At 44.2% G+C, this 22,591-nt stretch overlaps 1 protein-coding gene across 2 annotated transcripts in view; it reads left to right on the top strand.

Annotated features, from left to right (window-relative positions):
• RETREG1 (reticulophagy regulator 1) overlaps positions 1–22,591 on the top strand; it is a 123,636-nt gene that overhangs the window by 81,711 nt on the left and 19,334 nt on the right. The window contains exon 1 of one of the 2 annotated variants that reach the window (XM_032626446.1): positions 3,715–4,265. The exons of the other annotated variant lie outside the window; for it this stretch is intronic. Within the exon in view, the coding sequence (XP_032482337.1) occupies positions 4,231–4,265 (35 nt within the window). The 5' untranslated portion in view covers positions 3,715–4,230. Of the gene's footprint in view, positions 1–3,714; positions 4,266–22,591 lie in introns of those variants that run through there. 2 annotated transcript variants of the gene reach the window in all.

Below are 22,591 nucleotides of genomic sequence, written 5' to 3' on the forward strand. Positions count from 1 at the left end.
TGGTAATGAGATATTTTACAGTCTTTTTTCCTATTCCATCCGAAAATTCCCAACTAGCCACATTTTAAGTGCTCAATAACCAGGTGCTGCTGGGGGCTACCATACCGGACAGTGCCCCTCTGAAGGGGCCATACAGTTTGTAACACTGAGTGCTAGTTTAAAAAAAATTAAAATGTGCCACTTGTTCTTAGGAGGTGACAAAGACTCTCTCTTTGACCAAACTAGTCAGGCTCCTCTGAGAGCTCATTTCCACCTAGGCCCTGCCCTTGGGTATGTCCTCAGGAACCCAGTTTTAGCAAGAAATTTGTCAAGTCAGTTTATCGAGAATCCTCCACCCTTGATATTTGATCACCCGTAATATCTAACCAAATCCCTCATGTCTCACCATCCCCTAGGTAATAGCCGATCACCCCGGCCTAACTTCAGCAAGAATTCTGTTAGGTCAAGGAGTTAACCTACCCCTCTTAATAATTTTCTCTCCACCAACGAACCCCATCCGTTTCTTAGCCCTTCATGCTAATATTGCCCTGTAACCTGCAATAGAGGGAGGGTCCCTCGTCTTGTCTCTGAAAGTTGCAGAGCCTCAGTCAACGCTGCTGTAGGAGAGATGGATAAAAACAAAACTCTTAGGCCGATGATTGTGTGAAGAGAAAAAAGGGCATTAAGAGAAGTGGACATTTAGCTTTGAAATGGCAGTTATCTTCTTAGGCCATAACGCTGATTAAAACTGCAGGAGAAAATAGAAATGTTCACTTAAAGTATGCTACGAAAATTAAATGCATACAAAGTTTGAAAGATTATGGGTATAAGAGAACGTAAACCGCGTACGTGTCTGGCCGTAGGTATGCACTTTTGCCAGAACGAGTGGGTTCTGCTCTCGGTTCGGCTGGAGGGATGAAAAGAGCCCTTAGCTCCTGCAGTGAAGGCTGTTCCTGGCTCTGTCCCCAGCAGGGCACCTAACTTTGCGGGGCCCTCGTTTCAGCATCTGAAAATCTTGGATGGCTTTCGTGGCCCTCAGGGCCTTTCCCATGGCTGTATTCCGTGAGTCCTTAAATTTGGGATGCCCAGTGGGTTTCCGGCCAGGGATGATGAGGGAACCCTTGGCACCCTAAACCCCCCGCCGGACCGAAGGTGTCACTGGAGCGAGGAAGCCACCCACGGTGTCCTACACCTGGCTTTTGTGATCTGTGCCATCCTGTTTTCCCTCCTTGTCCTTGGAAATTTCAGAAGTTAACACAAACAGATCTAAAGGGGAATTGATGGTTGGAGCAAGTAATTTTAAAATGCATGAAGACGTGCTTAAAGGAAGTTTTTTTTTTTTTTTTTTTTTTTTGCGGTACGCGGGCCTCTCACTGTTGTGGCCTCTCCCATTGTGGAGCACAGGCTCCAGAGGCGCAGGCTCAGCGGCCATGGCTCACGGGCCTAGCCGCTCCGCGGCATGTGGGATCATCCCGGACCGGGGCGCGAACCCGCGTCCCCTGCATCGGCAGGCGGACTCTCAACCACTGCGCCACCAGGGAAGCCCTAAGGAAGTATTTTTAAAGGAAATATTTATGGTAGTAATGGGTAATTCATCTCTCACACCGATCAGTTAATTGTCCTTTAAAATTGAGAGGCAGGTTTCAGGGATACAGTAGTCTGGTCTGTAGTCATCAGCAGCTAAGTTCAACAACAGCGGTACTCAGATATTCAAGAAGTAGTACAAGAGAAGCTTAAAAGAACAAAAAAGGTAAAATTAGTGGGATAGGATTGTTAGAACTGAGAATTAGATCATAGAATTAGCATTGTTGTTGGTCAAGTGAAGTAGAGGTGGTAAAATATTCTCATGGATAATATTTTCAGCGTCTCAACTTTTCACTCCATTAGGCCTGGAATTTCTAACAAGACAGCACATTGCTCCAATCCTGAGAGGCTCGGGCACACCCTGATCTTCAGAACTCTGCTTATGACTGTTTTCTTTCAGGGTCAACAGTATTTGAGTTACGTGTTTGCGTACCTGCAGCAACTTACTCTTAGACTTTGAAGTCTAGAACTTCAGCTCTTGTGTGGAATATTAAAGAATTGTCGCGAATTGCGACAGGCATGTGCTACAAAACAGCTAACAACAGTGCCTCAGAGAAAGATAATATTTGTTTAGACTCTTCAATTTTTTAATGCTCCAGAAATCACTTTAACACATATAAATGTAAAGTATATATTGAATATAGAGACATTGCTAGGATTAGCTATTACTAATCTTGTGACAATGGAACACACATTTTAAAAAGAAAAGTGGAAGGGTAAGCTGGGACGAAGTGAGAGAGTGGCATGGACATATATACACTACCAAATGTAAAATCGATAGCTAGTGGGAAGCAGCCGCATAGCACAGGGAGATCAGCTCGGTGCTTTGTGACCACCTAGAGGGGTGGAATGGGAGGGAGACGCAAGAGGGAGGATATAAGGGGATATATGTATATGTATAGCTGATTCACTTTGTTATAATGCAGAAACTAACACACCATTGTAAAGCAATTATACTCCAATAAAGATGTTTAAAAAAAAGTGTCATTTCTTTTTTAATGTTTTTATTTTTTATTTTATTTTTAATTTTGATTGGAGTATAGTTGATTTGGAATGTTCTGTTAGTTTCAGGTGTACGGCAAAGTGAATCATTTATACATATACATCTATCCACTCTTTTTTAGATTCTTTTCCATGTAGGTCTTTACAGAGTATTCAGTTGAGTTCCCTGTGCTATACAGTAGGTTCTTATTAGTTATCTATTTTATATATAGTAGTGTGTATATGTCAGTCCCAATCTCCCAATTTATCCCTCCTCCCCCCCCTCCTTTCCCCTTTGGTAACCATAAGTTTGTTTTCTACATCTGTGACTCTATTTCTATTTTGTAAATAAGTTCATTTGTACCATTTTTTAAGATTCCACATATAAGCAATATCGTATGACGTTTGTCTTTCTCTGTCTGACGTACTTCACTCAGTATGACAATCTCTAGGTCCATCCAAGTCGCTGCAAATGGCATTATTTTGTTCTTTTTTATGGCTGAGTAATATTCCGTTGTATATATGTACCACATCTTCTTTATCCATTCATCTGTTGATGGACATTTAAGTTGCTTCCATATCCTGGCTATTGTAAATAGTACTGCAGTGAACATTGGGGTGCATGTATCTAAGGAAAGTATATTGTTTCTTAATAATTAGATCTTGCTTACAGCCTTACTTGACTTTCCCAATCAGGAAAAAAAAAAAAAGATTTCAAGTTTTTCTGCAAAGTCTTCAGGTTATATTCCTAAAGGGATCTCAGTAATGTTTCGTCCAGCTTTTTTGAAAGCAACAAGTGAAGCGATTTTCGTCCTGCTATTAGAAGTTGCAGGGAATGAGGGTACCTGGTGATTGATGACTCATTCGTAATGATGGGCAAAGCTATCAGAACATCTGAGGCCCACAGCTCGGCCACATTCCAATGTCAGGCTGGTCACTGATGACAGAGGGGAGTCCCTCGGAAGAAACCGTGTCGCCCAGAGGAACACATAGACTCATATCTGTATGCTCACTTCAGAGTGGAGACATCTAGATGCCCCAAAGGAAGATTTTCTAACACAATTGTTTGTTGGCATTTTCCCCCTTTTTGTGTGAGTAAGGGATCTTTTTGCTGAGTGGCTAAGCATTTCCAGAACAAACAAACCTCTCAGCTCTCGCGGTCCTGCCCACTTTGCTCTCCACCCTCCAGCCCCTCCTGTGAGTTGGAGACCTGATAGCCCAGGCTGAAGTTTCAAGCTCGCCGCCCTTTGGGGGTGCCTTGTCATGCCAGGAGAAAGCAGGAAATAGAAAGGGTAGGCTGGCTTAGGTGAGGTCATCCTGGTAAAGGTTAATAGCTGGGTGGTGACACCTCCTCACAGGACTGGAGCGAACAAGCTGGGCAGCTGGGCAGTGCTTGCTCCCAGCTGTCTGTCACGGTCCTGGGAGTAAGAGGTGACCTATTTATTTTTAGCAGGGGACAGTCATAATAACCCGGCTCCTAGCTTCATTCAAGGCAGGCCGGGGCTTCGGAAGTTTGTAAACACCTACTTTCTGGGTAGGGGAGGAGTGCTTTACTCCAAAAAGAAAAGAACTTGGACTACTGGGGTTTTCCCCGCCTGGTAGTCATTGTTAGCGTGGAGAAGAAACTATCCTAGCACAAAAGTGCTGCAGCCTTCTCCACTTTGTTATTATTTTCAAAGGGCAGAAATGCTTGAAGGTGAGGACTTTGGATCAGGCAAAAGGTAATTATGATCCGCATTTACTTTTTCTTGAGTCTATTTCATTTGCTGGTTATCTTTCTAAAAACTACTGTGACTAATTTAAAAGGTAGTTGAAATTAAAATTTAAAAAGGAGTGCAGTCCCTTAATTCCAGGAAATAGAATTTTCTTTAGCGTGAAGAGAGAGACATAAAATTAACTGAATATACCCGTAGAAACATATGCCAATAAGTGTTTTTCTTGAGTGAGGAAGTGGCGGCCCGAAATTATCAAAAAGTGTTTCTTCCTACACCCCGTAAAGTCTACTTGAGTTTTTTGATGTCTGATTTTTAACTTCAGATGGTGGTTGTTAGAAATCTAAGCTAGTAAACATTTTGTAAATTGCTTGCATTTTAAAGACTTGAACATTTCTAAAGGTTAATAATTAGACCCATATACCCATTTTGGTATTACAATACTTTTTTTTAACCATAGATCTTGTCTTTGAAAATGTGATCATTGGGCCCCCATATGCAGTACCGTAACTGTGTTTACGTTTTATTAAGATCTGGCTCTAAGAAAGGGGGATAGAGATGGGAAAGGAAGCAGGAAGTTATTTCTATTAATATGAGCACAACTTGTGTCCATATTGGAAGTTTCCATTTCTAGCCCCATTGCTGTGTTAACAGAATTTATATAAATCGGTGTCATTGGAATTCTAATTAGGGCCATTGAAATTCAGATATGAAGATGTAGAAAGAAGGTTGTTTAAAAAAAGGACAAGAGGGGGCTTCCCTGGTGGCGCAGTGGTTGAAGAAGTCCGCCTGCCGATGCAGGGGACGCGGGTTCCTTCCCTGGTCCGGGAGGATCCCACGTGCCGCGGAGCGGCTGGGCCCGTGAGCCATGGCCGCTGAGCCTGCGTGTCCGGAGCCTGTGCTCCGCAACGGGAGAGAAAAAAAAGGACAAGAGGTTATTGCCAATTTTATTGTCAAAGAAAGTGGAAACTGGTAACTCTCTAGGAACAGGAATACCACAATATTTTTTTGTCCTTGTATAAGCATTCCTTTTCAGCCATGGTTGTATGGTGTGTGTGTGTGTGTGTGTGTGTGTGTGTTGCCTACAATCAGTTGTAATCATGTCCTTAAAAGCTACTTTTCTCTTTAGTTTTCTAGTTTTCATTTTCTTCCAGATTCCTTCCCCATCCATCAAAGGGGACGTTAAGTTCACATTTTTAATTGAATAATGAAAGAACTTTCTATATAAAATGAGACATTAAATCAAGTGCTTGAAGATGACATTTACACAAGTGCCTAGATTTAGGACATGGACTAATTAAATAGTTGAGAAAACACTTTCAGAGAATTTTAGATGTCAGTCTTGGTTTGAGACGATGGGTGACCTACCAGTATTGTATGTATCCCCCTCATGACATTTGAACATTTCTGAAAGCAGGACTTTCTCTTGTTCACTTTCCATCTTGGCATTCCCGCCAACTCTCTGCGTAGAATTTTGCACAGAATAGGCACTTTTATAAATACTTGTGAATGGAAAGTATTTATAAACCATTTTAACACCTGAAGTAAGTATCTAGGGGGCCTGATCATTTTTAGAGACTGAAGGGAGAGACTTGGCAGACGTGTAATAAGGGTTGCCTCAATGAAATGGAACGTTCCCACAATTAAATTAAACATAATTAATTGTGGATAATTATAAATACTTTGAACAAGTAGTTTATGATGTAAACTAAACAAACAGAAGTTTTTTTTCTAAGAATGTTTTACCGGTTACAAGATAAACAGACAAGAAGGAGAACAAATAAATAAATAAGTAAATACACACACACACGCGCACACGCGCGCACACATACACACACACACACACACTATACACATATCTAATAATAATTATTATTACCAAAGACTCATAACTTGCTGAAAGTGGGAAACGCCCTCTCACTCCTTTGAAGTAGAATACCCCTGCCTCCCCTTTTTTGTTCTGGTAACTCCCAGCTCTCAACAGCTGGTAGTTTTCTATGGAGTATACTTTGCTGCATACGTTTGTTTGTTTGTTTCCATATCTGTGCAGAAAGTTAGAAAGGGCACCCCAGACGGGGGGAACATTTAGAGCCAGGCTGAAAGTAAAATATTACATTTGAGGGGGAATTTTACTCTTGCTAACTCTGAGATTACGTGCCATTGGACACGTCCTTCGGTGCCACATCTAAAAGAGAAATAACTATTATTATAAGTCTCGAATCTGCTGGCCAAACGTGTTTTTCGAGCTTGATTGCAGCCGGTTCTGGGTGAGTGCCACATTCAGGCTTCTTCCTGTTATTACTTTAGTCCCATTTTGGAATTTGCTGAATCAGATTGCTCTGTAACGGGCAGTGAGCGAAATCTGAAATTAATCAGTGGAAAGCAAATGACGGGAGGCTTCGTTAGGGAATCTGGGTGCGTGCTTAGGGCACCTCACGGGCTGGCTGCTTCATGTGCTGTGGTCCAGTGGCCCCGACGCACCGTTTCATATTCACCAAGTGGACGAATGTGAAGACAGCTGCCTGGGGGGCCGGGGGAGGCGGAGGAGAGACCCTCCTTCTTGCTGTTTATCTTGTTGCCAGTAATAAACGCTCTTGGTAAGAACCTCCAAAGACTCCGTGCCAGTGTCATGGTCAGGAGGTGAGGGAGAGGGTGTGAGAGAATGCTGTTCTGACGCCGGGAAAGGAGGGCAGAAAGCCAAGCAGGAAGCATCGGGTGCCAGAGAAGAAGGAAGAAAGTAGGGGCCGCGACCGGGGAGGCAGGCAGGATCAAGAAATACGAGGAGAATCATCCCCTGGCCAGGGGCCTGGCTCCCTTGGTTTCTCATCCCGCCTCCCACCTCATTTTGGACCCCACCTTGGATGCAGCAGGTGGGCCCTGGGATGTCTTCAGTAGCCCGATTTGCGGTGGTGGGGGGATGGGGACAGGTGAAACATCGTCTAGTCCAGCTGCCTTGAAGCGGTTGGACCCCAGGCTACCTGGACTTAGGAGACTATTACCCAAGGACAGTGTGCAGTTTTAGCATTTAAGAAGCAAAATGTTGGCTGCTAATGCAGGGCTCTCTGAAGCTTGTTATTTGACGTCTCATATAACATAGTAAAGATACAAAAGTTTGAAAAAGGTCACTGAGCCTCTAAAACTAACTCTGTAACAGCAGTCTGGGCTGCTCTGCCCTGCCCTGGAGTGGAGAGGTTGCCCTATATTTGGGCTCTGGATATACGAAGGGCTATTGTATTTAAGAAAAACAAAGCTCTTTAAAAGCACAGTAGCCCTGGGGCTTCCCAGGTGGCGCAGTGGTTGGGAATCCGCCTGCCAGTGCAGGGGACACGGGTTCGAGCCCTGGTCCGGGAAGATCCCACATGCTGCAGAGCAGCTAGGCCCGTGTGCCACAACTACTGAGCCTGCGCACCTAGAGCTGGTGCTCCAAGGTGACAGAGGCCACCGCAATAAGAGGCCCGCACACGGCGATGAAGAGTAGCCCCCGCTCACCGCAACTAAAAAGAAGGCCCGCGCGCAGCAACGAGGACCCAACGCAGGCAAAAATAAATTAATTAAAAAAAAATGTATTTCCATTAAAATTAAAAAAAAAACAACACAGTGGCCTCTGTAGTATTTGGAAATGGCATTAGCAGTTGCACTGAATTATAGTCTTGGAAGGTTTAAAAGAAATTGATTTAAATATATTCTTTAATCCAGATGTTTTAATGATTCAGGTTGGCCTGATTATAGGCTTAATTTCACCTTGTGGGTGAAGCCTATGCTTTGATAATACTATTTCTTTCATATATAGAGTGAGGCTAAGAAAAGCCTCACAAAGAAGTCTGACCAGCACGCCCCAGCTCAAGCTTTGTGTGTTGGGACGCTCGGTCGAGATGATGGGTTCCCACAAACAAGCGTATTTCAGCTTTCATAGGCCTGCAGAGTCCTTACGCTGCCGTTGGTTTTGAAATAGGCACAGAGAGGCGAAGTGAATAAGTAAGCCTGTGCAGACAGACACGTGTATCGTTATACGGTGGCGATGCAGGAGGTGGGCTCGACACCCAGAAAGGTCAGTGTGGTCAGCACACAAGGAGACGGGAGAGGCTGACTGGAGGTGAGTGGGGGAGGTGTATGGGGACCCCTCATTGGGCCTTGCAGGCAGTGGTGTGTTGGTAAATGTCTAGCAACCAGCTCTCTGCTCTTTGGCATTCGTTGATTCGTTGATTTCTGTGGTGTAAATACATCACTGTGGTCAATTTCAGGCCACCCACATGAGGTCAGTGAAAGCCGGGTTCAGAAGATATGGGAAAAACTGGTTCTTGCAAACCCACAGGGGTCAGCCCCAGGACCCAAGTGACGTGGACTGGTGCAAGAGTTTGTGTTTAATTCTAAGTGTGCTCCATCTTCTTCATTTATGTATCCCTAAGGCATACTAGACATTCGGGAAAGGTTTGTCGAAGGAGTGAATGATTTCTTTTTCTTCCACCCTCTAATACGGTCATGGAAAAATCTGTCTCAGGCATAAACAATGTTTACCACTTTTGAAATCCTACTTTGATCCAGGTGGGCTAATATTTGAAATTGATTAAGAGCATGGAGAATAACACAGTCTATCCTTGTTACAAGAGAGTGTGTTTAGTGTGAGATATCTTAATCACCAGTTAACAAGCAACGTGCTTTCCAAACCCTTGCGGCTCCCCAGCAAACTTCTGGTAATCAAGCCCTGTTAAAGCTCATTTCTATTTTATCAACACAGGGTGACTAATTCTTTGCCATCCCTAAAATGTGAGGAAGGTGTCTTTGCTTTCCAAAGCCAAAGGAGGGCTGCAGCTGCTGTGTGGTGGGCCACGGAGAGGTCTGTCCCAGGGCTGCCAAGAGAAGCTGTCCCTGACAGAGGGACAGCCCACTCATGCAGGCTGCCCTACTCCCAGCCTTTGGTCTCTTCGTGGGCAAATCCATGTCTGGATCCACTTGGTGTCTCTTCATTATGGAAATCTGAGTCCCACAGAAGGTATGTGAGGGCACAGGCTTGCTTACCTGAGGGTCAAATCTCATACACAATGGTGTTTTCCCACTAAAAGGTGTTATGACTGTCCATTGGGGGAAACAAAAATAGTGTAGAGAAAAATGAATATAAAGAAGAAAGGATCAAAATAAATAAAATAAAATTCAAGGAAAAAAAAAAGAGAAGACGACAGGATCAGTTGTAATCTTACTACCCTAAAGAAAGGATTATTATGTCTTGTCTTCTAGTACTTCTTTGGACAAATTTTCTTGGCAATGTTACAATAATTCTATATGATACATACAATTTTGTATGCTGCTTTTTCTTCTCATAAGCATTTCCCAGTGGCATTAAACATTTGGGGAGCATTTTTATTTTATTTTATTTTACTTTACTTTTTTATTTTATTTTATTTTTTAATTTTATTTTATTCCGACCACGCCCTGTGGCACGGGGGATCTTAGTTTCCCAACCAGGGATCAAACTTGCGCCCCCTGCATTGGAAGCATGACATCCTAACCACTGGACCGCCAGGGAAGTCCCCTGGGGAGCATTTTTAATGCCTACAAAATATGCTATCCTTTGGATTTTTCCACCTATATTACTATTACTCTATGATTCCAGATAGTTTTGCCACTTTAATTTTTCTCGTTAGGGGAATCATTGCCTCAAAGGGTATGAAGTATGAGCTGGTAGTTTCCTAAGGCCTGGGTCCAGAAACTGGCCAAGCATCATTTCTACCATGTCCTGTTGGTCAAGCAGAGAAAGAATACAGATTTGAGGGGAGAGGACATGAACCCCTTTTTTCCTGAAGAACGTCAATGAATTTGGGGGCTTTATTTTAAAACTACTAAGAGAGGGGGGCTTCCCTGGTGGTCGAGTGGTTGAGAAACCACCTGCCAATGCAGGGGACACAGGTCCGAGCCCTGGTCCGGGTAGATCCCACATGCCGCAGAGCAACTAAGCCCGTGTGCCACAACTACCGAGCCTGCGCACCTAGAGCCCATACTCCGCAACAAGAGAAGCCACCGCAATGAGAAGCCCGCACGCAGCAGCGAAGACCCAACGCAGACAAAAAATAAGTTAATTGAGAAAATAAATAAACAAATAAAACTACTAGAGAGAGAAAAAAATGTCTACTATTTGTTTTTATAAAATTTTATCACATCGTTTGGAAGGATATTTATGGTAAAACTTCCCATCTGGCTCCTTCTCCTGTTTTTAAAAAAACTTGCAGACCAGTGACATCTCTTCCTAACAGAGGAATGCTCCAGGGGTCTTGATGAATATACTTATTTATATAGAATAACTTCCTAGTTAGCGGAAGCTCATGTCTTTAGGCATAAACACCTAACTATTTTAGCTATCCTGTAGAGTGACTGCAGACGTGGTCTGTGGAATGATGCAAAGCTGTTTCCAATCCTGGCTGCAAATCCCAACCTCACCATTGACTAGCTGGGTGGCCTCTCTGAATTTCATTTTGTTATCAGTAAAATGGGGATAATAATACTTCCTTTATAGGTTTGTCCTATAGATTAAATATGGTTTTCCACATTAAATATTTAGCTTAGTGAATGGCTCATAGTAAGTCCTCAAAAAATAGTTGATAATAATACTTACATAAGTTATGCACTTCCTTAAGCAGCACAGAATATATGATAATACGGAGGATATTCAGTATGTGCGGGCCATCCACTCTCTAGTTGGTGGGCTCGACCACGGGTGTGTACAGAGTTGGTGCATTCCTGGTTGGTTTGGTCTAGATGGTCTGTTTGCATAGGGCCACAAGGGGTGTGTGTTTGGTTCACATGGTTTTGATCCTTCCTGTAATTGATTTAACCCAAGTGAGCATGGGTGTCATGCCAGTGACGTGTGTTGAGTCGAAGTATTTACCCCTTCTCTGGGGAACAAGGATGTCTGCCCAATGCATCCGACAGTAAGCCGAGTACCCACAGGAGGGAGTTCACAGCACATGTTATCTCTTGTCTAATTGGTTTGTTTTAATCATATGGGCGCCGTGAATCTTCTAAATGATCGTATTTCTATCTCTGATTTAGCCATTTGGAGGTAAAATTACAGCTCCCTTCTAGATAGTACATGGGACCCTCTGGATACACTTCTGTATGCCCTTCTTCCCCTGGGCTTTCCTATTTTCTCTCCCATCAGGCCTTTTAGCCTCGTTCCTTTGTAGGGCCACCACCCCCTTGGTGGCAGGGGACATGTACAAGGCATCCAGCTGAGAGAGCCAGTGAGGGATTGACGTCCATCCCAGGCTCTACCCCCAAGCCCTGTGCCCTCGTGAGGGGCTGCACCTCCTGGACAAGGTGCACCATTTTGTGCAAATACATCCTGTGGACTGATAGGCTCTGCTCGCTGAGGTGTTTATTTTATCCCTGTTATCTGTGTACTTTCATAAGCGACCTCAAACCCTTTCTGCACCAGAGTGAGATAAAGTGGTTACCAAGAGAGTAGCCTCAGCCGCAGGAAAATCCAGTATATACATCTGTATGAAGAAACAGAAAATGAAGTGTCCGCTCACCTAGTTTTAAACTTAAGACAAGGGAACAAAAAGCGATTCGATTCTAGAGAAGGTCAGTTATAGGTTGGAGTTAGGGTGAAAGAAATTCAACGCCTCCATTTTGTGTTTGAGAAAATGGGACATCAGCTTGCAGTGTTTAAAGAAAGGTTGCTTTGAAAATCAGAAATTGTCTTCAGTCATCACACTTCTCTTTCAGCTAAAGTCAAGGGATTTCAGTTGGTTTCTGGGGCTGGTTGGCCACGTAGCAGCTTAGTAAGAATGTATAATAAGAACCAGCCCAAAGTCAGAGGAAAGACCTTCAGGCAGAAGTGAGTTGAAACTCTGTTTATGTTTCTTCAGCCATTCTTGTGAAACCGCCAGTGAACTCTGGATAGGAAGATAGACACGACCTCCTGGGGGAGTCCTGGCTTCTGGCTTTTTGGCCAGAGTAACCTCATCTCATGCAGTGTTTTGCGAGTGAGAAGATCAGGCAGGACGTTTCTACGTGAATTTTTTCTGATTTCTCTCTCATCCTCTCCTGCATCCGTTCTCTCTCTTATATCTTTCCCCTGGTGCCTTCACACCAGGAACTGCTTTCTTACCCGTGGTCCCGCCACCTCTGGATCCCAAATCGGCAAAGGCGAGGGGATAAACCTGCATGTAGCAACACATGGCAATACCTCTAGGTCACAAAGTGTCCTGATGCAGACATTGGGAAACAGTGGGGTAGAGAGTGTCCTGGCTGTTCCTGGGAGACACACACAAGCTCAGTGCTCAAGAAGACAGATGTGTTACCCTTGGGAGGAGACTCCCGTGAGCCTTCCAGGCCAGAACACACTGCCCGCCCCCCCACCCCACCAACAGCCTCATTTTTGCAGGGTCAGCCTGCCCTGGGCGTGATTGTCACCCACTGGGACAATGCCACCGAGGGCTATTAAAGGTGTTGCTCTGTGGCTTCAGCAGCATCTGGGGAGGGATCATCGGACGGCAGAGTCTTCCTCTTGGAGGGGGGTGCAGTTGTGAGTGCCTGATATGGAAAGAGGTGAGGGAGAGGTCGGACCCCCAGATGCCTCCTCTCCCCCATAACTGTGATTTATGACGGGTTGCTCTGTTTCCAGGGTGGAGACTGGTCCTCCAGAGCTGGGCAGACACCCACTTGTGGTAGTGCATAAGAGGTGTCACATAGTAAGTACCAGCGTGATGCAGCCTCTTTGCTAGCTGTAAACAGAAGGAGCGGCTGTGCACCAGTATTACCTGTGACTCAGGCAGTGACATCTCCTGGTGGGGTTTTAGTTGAACCCTAAGCAAGTGTTTTATTTTTGAAAAGAAAACAAGCGCATCTATCGGTGGAGCATGTTCACATTATGCCTATAGAAATTATACCTATAAACGTCATCTTCAGACAAGATGAGGGGATTACAAATGTGTTTCTATATTTTTGGAAATTACTAGTGTCTACTACTGAGAGTATTCTATGCAGGGCTCACTAATTATGGGTCATATGTATGTTTAAACGTGGCTCCCTTCTCTAAGAAATTAACTCAGTGTTTCTGGAGTAGCTTGTAACGTGAGTGGTGGATAACCTTCCTTCCAAAGTAATTAAACTGAGCGTGAATTCTAAATAGTCATAATTTCCCCATTTTGTAATACTTGAAAAACTTCCTTTTAGAAGCGTATTTGTTTGTATGAAGGAAGACTTCGAGATGTAGATTTCGTAATAAAAGGAATATACACATCAATAGATTATAAACCTAGAATTAATCGACATGCTTGCTGAAACAAGAAGACACTTGCTCAATAAACTAAGATACGAGAAACGTTGGCAGCGACAATAAAGGAAATAATTGATAATCCCTTTTTGGGGCACAGCAGAGGGGAAAATGGGAGATAGTTTGTTCCATAAGTGTTGAAGGTTTGATGGCAGATGACTTCTTTCTTTCTTGCCAACTTCTATAAACTGGAAATGGTGCCTGGAGCTCTCAAAGGGTTGTGAGGCCTCGTCAGGAAGGTTCTGGAAAGAGTGTGATGGTCTGCCATACCTGGGGAGGGTGGAGTGCTTATGTGGGTGAAGCCCACTGCACTAGGGTAAGAAGTTGGGGTGGGAGGTGGAAGGGGTGGGGTATAATCTTTGTTTATTAAGATAAACTTTGAAAGACCCTAAAAGTTTTCAGTGACTTGGATGGCGCCTTGACTTTCCGCCCTCTGTTAGATACCAATGTTCTGAAGCTTGAGACCTTAGCAACTCTACCCAGGACAAATCTGAAAGTTAGATGCCTTTTGCTAAAACCTGGGTAAACTTTTAGGGCAAGGACTGTTTTAAGATCAGAGGAAACCTTTCTCATTCTAATACTTGACAAGTCAAATCTGGCATACAACAGCTTCACCAGCAATGTGACAGGAAATTGTGTGCTTATGTTTCATGTGTTATTGGCAAAAGGACTGTTTTTCTAACCACAGGCTTGGGAGGCTGGTGGGTTGGAGCTGGAAAGACCTGGGTTCAAATCTGGGTTTTCTTGGTCGTGTCTGCTTTCTCATCTGAAAACGGGAGCATTTTACCCACCTTGTCCGATTGTTGAGAGGATTATAAAGCTCCGAATGTAGTTCCTGGCCCTTGGTACATGCACAGTAAGTGAAAGGTGTCCTTAGACTAAAAGCTCTTGGAATGGTTCCCGGTTGGCTTGCTGGGCTAATCAGTGATCCCCGTCACCGCTGTATAACCATGTGGCTGAAGCCCATGACACCCTGAACCCCGCAGGTCAGTGCGGCCCAGAGGCCACATCCACCCCACAGCCCGTTTTTATAAATCAAACTTTGTTGGAATGCTCTTCCATTTGCACGTTGTCTGTGGCTGCCCTCACGCTGTAATGGCAGAGCTGCGTACACGGACTGTATGGCCAGCAGAGCCCCAAATATTTGCCCTCGGGCCCTTTAGAGAACACGTTTGCCTCCCCGACTCTAGTGTAGAACCGCTTCCACCATTTGAGTCGTGTGCTTACTGAGTCAGAGCGTTCATTCTCAAATCTCTTAAGGCCCATTGTCATTGCTCCTGTAATTGCATAATTTTGATTATAAATTATGTAAACTGATGAAATAAGAGATGAAAAGAAGTATTGTTGTGGGAGCGTCTACTGGTTGTTCCCCAATACTCGACTTCCTTTCCTTCGATAGTAGAATCTCAAGTTTCAGCCCCATGATGGCCACCAGCAATCGAATTACATTTCCTAGGTTCCCTTGCAGCCAGGTACGGCCGTGTGACTACATTCCAGCCAGTGTGAGGCGGGTGAAAGCTTTGCATGCAACTTGCAGGCCATGACTTCAAGGGAGAGGGAGTGCCCTCTGCTTCCTTTTTCCCCTCCCTGCTGGCTGCAGTGGTCCATGGGATGACTGTGTGATTCGAGAATATGGAGTATTAAGATGGAAAGAGCCTGGGTCTTCAACATGATAGAGATCCTGTGTTAGCCCTGGACCACTACGTTCTGCTGTCCATGAGGGAGAAATGAAGTGCTCTCTTGTTTACACCCATCACTTAGACCTTTGATACAACGGGCAAACTTATATCTGAATACATACAGTTGTTTATCCCTAAGAAAACGGTTGAATGTATTAGAAAGAATCAGTAAGGGCCAGTTGCCGATAAATAATGCTTTTTGAAAAAAAGTGGACAAACAGCTAAAAAGGTAGGTGGGGGATAGGCATAACAATTGGGAATGATCCTTTATGTGGATTGTTCGATTCGTCATTAAATTTGTGCTCCTCTTTAAATAAATGAAACTAGGGAATCCTGAGTAATTCATGGGGATGTGTTTTATGCCAGAACGCCGATCTTTGTTGCAACACCTAACTCAACCGGAACTTCTATAACTCCCGCAGCACGCATTCGTAAGTTAATATTTATTGGATTGAGTTGACTGCCCCAAGGGTGTACTGCTTGGTTTCTTAGTCTCCAGTCAGCATTCAAGTTCTACCCTGAGTCTAAGAGTATTCATGCCAGTTACTCATTAATATGGTTGCGAATTAATCACCTACACCAGCCCAGATAAGGGAATAGGAAAGTTATCTAATACTGAAAAAGCAGCTTAAAAGTGACCACTGTTTGCGACGGATGAAGATAGACTGTGATAGCTCTTTTAAAGCCCATGATGAGGGCTTCCCCTGGTGGCGCAGTGGTTGAGAGTCCGCCTGCCGATGCAGCGGACACGGGTTCGTGCCCCGGTCCGGGAGGATCCCACATGCCGCGGAGCGGCTGGACCCGTGAGCCACGGCCGCTGAGCCTGCGCGTCCGGAGCCTGTGCTCCGCAACGGGAGAGGCCGCAACAGTGAGAGGCCCGCGTACCGCAAAAAAAAAAAAAAAAAAAAAAAAAAAGCCCATGATGAAAATCTAAGAAAGGAAGTTGAATGATTCTCAGGTAATTAGGCCTTGACAGGTAGGAGTGCCCATTGTTTCTGGTAAATTTGCCTTTAGCTTCTGACCCCCATCTCTTTGGTCTCCTGCTCCACTGTTTCCAATGAAATCATAGGTCCCTGCTTTGACCAAACACAGAATTTCAGGGGTCCAACTGACTGAGCCTGCAGAAGGCAGGCCAGCTGGGCATCTGCCCTGGCCTTGCGGTCCCCAGGGCCTGGAAATCAGCAACCCATTGTAAAGGAAAGATGAAATTCCTCATAGGGCTTTAAGTTTCTCCATTACAGGACCACAGATATTGACATTTTACATCTTTAATACCCTCACAGCCTCAGAAAATGGAAGCAGACTGGGCCTTCTCAGCCTATTAGGAGGTCTGTTTGCTGGGAACCTCTTTCGGCCTGAGATCTGACACTTTGACATCAGTACTTGAAGGGTCACTGAGAGCTGCTGGCTGAGATTCTCTTTCCCATCAGTACCACCAGGGATGTGTTAAGGGATATTGCCAGCTTCAAGTATTCCTCTCTCAAGTTCATATCAATTTCTAAATCAGTTCTTTATAGGAGAAGATAAATGGTTTATTTCATAAAAGTAGGGCGACATATTTAGTTTTCCTAAATTCAGCCTTTAGGTAAACGTGAGTGGATTATAAAATCCTTGAGCAGAAGACATCATGATTATCGAATCCAGCAGCAGTCAACCCGGGGCCCATGGACCCTCTGAATTCCCGAGGTATTTTGAAGGGGGCCATTATCCAAAAACAGTTAATATCCGATCTGGTCCAGCTCCTTATTTTATAGACTTGAGAAACCCGAATTCCTCCTGTGGACCAGTCAGAACAGCCTCCCGGGGACTTCTGTGGTCGCCGTGCCACTGATCTGTGGCATTTTTTAGCATAATTTGTTTAAAGAACATTAATTTCATTTCCTCTTATGATTCCAAAGAGTCAATTCAGAACAGAATTCACAGAGTTGGTTCATTCCTGGCCTCTCGGACTATATAATCAAAGTGAACTGAATTTTTAAGTGAACCTAATCATATTCTTAGCATCTGGGGTGTCTAGTGGCTGTGGTATGTAGAGGAATCACTCAAGTCATGTTGTCACTGGATAGTTTTGTTAAAGATTACATAGATTAGAAGGTATGGGCTTTGTTTGTAAGAGAAACAAAGGCAGATATCTGTCTTTAAAAACAATTACCTTTTCTAGAACCCAACATTTTGATGAGCCATTTTTTCCATTTCTTGAAAATGCATTGTGGTAGCATGAGCTAGGGAAAAAAAAAAGCAAGAAGAATATACATAATAAATTAAGTTCTGATCAAATACAATTCTAAACCTAGACATCTTTCAAGACAATGATTAAAAGATATCTCTCTCTGGTCTTTCACGCTGAACGTTTGTTTAAAATAGTCATTGTTGTTGTTTAAGTATAGGTGATTCTCTTGACCATCTGGCTCCATTCGTTCCCTTTTGGCTGTGGTCAGTTCCCTGAAGACTCATTACCTGTGTGGCTCTCACCTAGGCTGATGAACTCACAGGGAGCTCAGGATGAAATATTTAGCACCACTTAATTGATCTCCCTAACTGGGTGGAGACAACCCTTGGAAGGTCCAGGCCCAGTTAAATGGCATTTCACAGTACTTTTGTCCTTGTGGTTCTAGATGGTTTCTCACATGGGAAAAGTATTGGTTTGGCCCAAAGTTTCGTTCGGGTTTTTCCATACCATCTGGCGGAAAAACCTGAACGAAACTTTCGGCCAACCAAATAAATGATTAAGGTTGATCAAAGAGCTATTTCATCTTACTCTATAGGCTCTTATCAAGTCTGTTTCATGTTAGTAGATTATCGTGTCGGGGAGGAAGAAATTTTCCCCTACCCTTCTAGGTTCTTCTGGCTGGTATGTAAGAATATAAATTGGCACGAGACAGATTAACAGGAGAAAACAAAAGTTTAATAGCCTGTACACATGGGAGAGACCTAGGAGAACTGAGTAACTTTCCAGAATGGCCAAAACCCTCACCAGAACTACCGTCTTCAGCTAAAGACAAAAGAGGTGTTGAGGGTAGTGGTCTGGAACTTCAAAGGCTAGGAAGGCAATTGACATGGAGGTAGAAAAGCAGATGTTGGTAAGTAAAGGTTTGCTGGGCCAGGAAGAGGACAATGGGACACAGAGTTGGGCTCTGATCTCTAGGTCCTGCTGAGTTTCCCTCACCACACTCAGCCACATATTCTTGGCAGATGTCTCTGCTGCTAGCTTGCTTCTTGGAACAAGCCCTCCTATCTGTTGATACATTATTTTAGGCAGTTAGGGGGAAGGTCAAAGTTTCTTCCTGAGTTTTTTTGGGCCTTGATTGTTTTCACCTTGAAATAATATGCATGCCAAAGAGACAACTTTGGGGTGGCAAATTTTGCATCGCTACAATAGAGTACAAGCAGAACGTGGGATAATAATACATTCTATATGTGTATAAAAACAAGAAGGCATTTAACATTTTACCGACTAGCCAATCCAGTAGACAGTGACCTAGAGGGAGAGGAGAAAGGGGTATGGATGTAACCGTGTGCCCCGGAGAGAGCTGCGGGAGTTGTGAACACACAGGCATTGCCTAGGAGATCTGATTCAGTTGTCGGCGGCTTCCTGGAAATGGCTAGAAGACTGGGCAAGCAGATGATCTCCAATACGCCTGCTTGGCAGTTTACACATACAGAAAAGCGCGTGTGGCAGCCGTTAGATTCTCCTGAACACCACGGACAGGAACTTGGACTCTGGGGGCAGGTGTGAGTGTCTGCAAAAATGAAGGAGGATGGGGGAGATGGCAGGCACCTCTCTCACTGGCATATAAGGTCAGCCTAGATCATTCCAATCTCATTTACTTTCACTGAACTTCACAGCACAAGGAATACAAATTTTAAGAAAAAGTTTTCCTGAGCGAATTTATAATGTGAATGGAAGTGAAATGTCGGAGGAACTCTTTAAGTAAGTGTTTGCAAGGAACCCCTTCAGTCTTCAGGTATAAAATGCACAATGACGGTTATCAAGGTGGTGAGAAATGCACTGAAGGCAACTCCTTTTTAGTTAATTATCAGCCAGATTTTTATTGCTGTTCTATGTGTATGAGAACGTGGGGGAAATGCAATCCCGTAGAAGCCCACTCTCTAAAGCAGACAGGCTCTATTAATTACTTTTTAGAATTTTGTTTTCCTAAAGAAACTATCACTAGGAGAAATACGTTCTTTTGAAATTTGTCCTCACTCCGTAGCGTCAACCACTGCACACCCTCCCTGGGCAAGAGATGCCTCCTCGGTAACCTGTGCCCAGATCCACTTCTCCCTTGCCTCCGCACATACTCCTTTCTAGTTCGTGCCCTCCCCACTCCCAAATACATCCGCACCTTCCCGCCATGCTGCTGTTGAGTATTACATAATTTACCATTAAAACATGCAATAAGGGGCTTCCCTGGTGGCGCAGTGGTTGAGAGTCCGCCTGCCGATGCAGGGGACACGGGTTCGTGCCCCGGTCCGGGAAGATCCCACATGCTGCGGAGCGGCTGGGCCTGTGAGCCATGCCGCTGAGCCTGCGCGGTCCGGAGCCTGCGCGTCCGGAGCCTGTGCTCCGCAATGGGGGAGGCCACAACAGTGAGAGGCCCGCGTACCGCAAAAAAAAAAAAAAAAAAATGCAATAGGGCTTCCCTGGTGTCGCAGTGGTTGAGAGTCCGCCTGCTGATGCGGGGAACACGGGTTCGTGCCCTGGTCCGGGAGGATCCCACATGCTGCGGAGCCGCTGGGCCCGTGAGCCATGGCCGCTGAGCCTGCGTGTCTGGAGCCTGTGCTCCGCAGCGGAAGAGGCCACAACAGTTAGAGGCCCGTGTACTGCAAAAAAAAAAAAAAAAAAAGCAATATCCATACAATAGCTTATTGTTAAAAATCTGCTTCTGAGGGAGGCCTACGGCCAATTTAGCAAGCAGTAAGACATCATAATGCGATTCTCATTGTTTCTGTGACTGACAACAGTGATCCTCTTGGTAAGGGTATGTTCCTTTAAGAGTCACCAACATCATTCACCGGCTTTTAAATGAAGATAAATGGGAGATGCAGTCTTTAAAGGACTAAGGTGGGACTGTGGCCTATGATTTAACAGTGTAGCATTTGAATAAATATCTCAATGGACTGATAGTCACTGACTCCAGGTTTGCCATATTCCAAGGTACTGCCTTCAACACAAAGGCTGACAACAAATTCTCCCAACAGAATTAATTTTAATAGGCCTTCATTTAAAAAGCCCTCTGGAGGAACTTTATCATCGTTCAGTCTGTTGTGTTGTGTATACCTGTTCCAGCCCAGTGTGACGGGTAAGGTCTCTCAAAAATAAAATGAGGAACTATATTGTTAATGAAAAATTTTTGCACCATAAACAATACATTCTTTGGTATTGTCACAGAAGCTTAGGTTTCATGTAACTAGGCCAGAGGTTAAAAAAAAAAAAGAGAGAGAGAAAAAGGCAGGGAGAGGACATTTCCTTTTGATTCCAACTGCAGTAAATCCTGGACGGTACTTCATTGGAAATTGTGGATCCCAAACAGAATGCAAAAGAAAGGCTTATATCTGAATTAGCAAACTTGCCTTACAAGAACAGTTTCTGTTTTCCTTGGGGAGTGTTTCCTGGTTCTCAGGTATTATCTGTCCTTCGGGGATAAAATAGAAACCTTTTCTTCCCTCAGGGGTAGTGATTAAAGCAAATCTCTGTGTTCACAAATGAAAGGGTGTTTAATCTCCTGCAGGTCTCAAGTAGGAGCTTGTCAGGAGCTGGTAATGGAATTTAAATTGTTCATGCCCTGGGTTTATGAAAGTCTACTTGTTGAAAGGTTAACAAAATTGAAAACGCTGGAAAATAACTTCTACTGGCATCTGTTCATGGAAACTAGAATCATACAAGAAGTAACGTGATGGGCAGCTAAGCGCCAGGCTTCCAGATGATCTTGGTGGATTGGGTAGTTGATAATCTCTGCACCCAGGGAAGTGGCAGGGCAGAGACTGAGGTGGAAGGAAGAAAGGGGCAGTTTCACAAAGTGACTGATCTCTAGTTCATTTGAGACTTGATATAAAAGAAGGAGAGAGCTCCAAATAAAACACCAAGTTGCCCAGAGGGCGGTGCGGCTCAGCTTCTCAGGGCAGGAAGAGCCAACATTCAGGTGGCGCCTCCTGGGGGAGAAGTTGTCCACGTGGTTAATTGGTCTGAGGAAAGTGACAGTTTCACATTGAGTGTTCTGTAATTTCTTAATCTTGTGTTTGCTTATTTAATCCTCCAGTTGACATATCTTATTTGCTTTGTCATGGTTCTAATTCTGTGAGGGTTTGTGCAGGGAAACAGGATGCCTGTTTTTATTTCGTTTCTCTGCCTACACACAATCACACGCGAACACGCCTGCACGCGGAGGAACACGACATGGATCCAGAGGATTAAAAACAGTTCTAACACATCGCACTCAGAAATGTTCAAATCTGTAACTAGAGACTGACTGACCTTTCTAAGAAAAATTATGCAGGGGTTAATATCAACAGATATTCACTACCAACAGAGAACATGAGACCATTAGTCACCAGCCGAGAATGACAGGGTGGTGAGGGCTCCCGGGCCAAAGCATATTTATAGGTAAGATGGGTGAAGCAGTTGTTTGTCCCGGTTGCTAGGTGACAGCTTAGGTTATAGCAAATCCCCTTTTACAAAAGTTTGGGATGTTGACATTGTTAACTTTCTGTAAAATATGGTTTGCCTTCAATTTCCAATTCCTATGGATTAAAAATAAAATAAATTAGTGTAAAATAATGTATTTTCTCTGGAGGTACTTTGACGGTTCTTCTAAACATCTTTGGAAATGGTTATTGCCATATGAGTTCGTAAGGATATGGAAAATCTAAAAAGTGACCAGAAAGGGGTGTGTGTGTGTGTGTGTGTGTGTGTGTGTGTGTGTGTACGTGCACATGTGTTTGAGAGGAAACAGCAATAGCTGAAAATACTCTCCAGTGGATTGAGGTCACCCGACAGGAACAAACAAGGGACTGATTTTCCCTATCCCGATAGAAGGATGGATATTCATGGGGCTTCACATTCTGGCCAACTTCACGAGCCCCAGTCCGGTCTCCACGGGTCGCACAGGTGCTCGTGGGTCCATGTGAGAGTAATGTCTACAGAAGGTGCTGGGTCCAGGGATCTCCATGGAGAAGTCAGGCGTTAGGGCCCAAGTTTTGCCAGAAGGAGTTCCACACAAAATACTAATTTCCACCTCAGGAAACATTTGATATAAATGAGCCCTATTTCTTGGTTACCTAATTTCGAAGGCAGTTTAATTCTGCATTTCCAAGGAAAAAAAATAAAACTATTCCATATAAGTGAAAGTTGGTTTCCAAATGTTTTAGACTTTTTGCCTGTGATG

This window comes from Phocoena sinus, chromosome 3 (genome assembly GCF_008692025.1).
Source record: "Phocoena sinus isolate mPhoSin1 chromosome 3, mPhoSin1.pri, whole genome shotgun sequence".
Lineage (NCBI taxonomy): Eukaryota > Metazoa > Chordata > Mammalia > Artiodactyla > Phocoenidae > Phocoena > Phocoena sinus.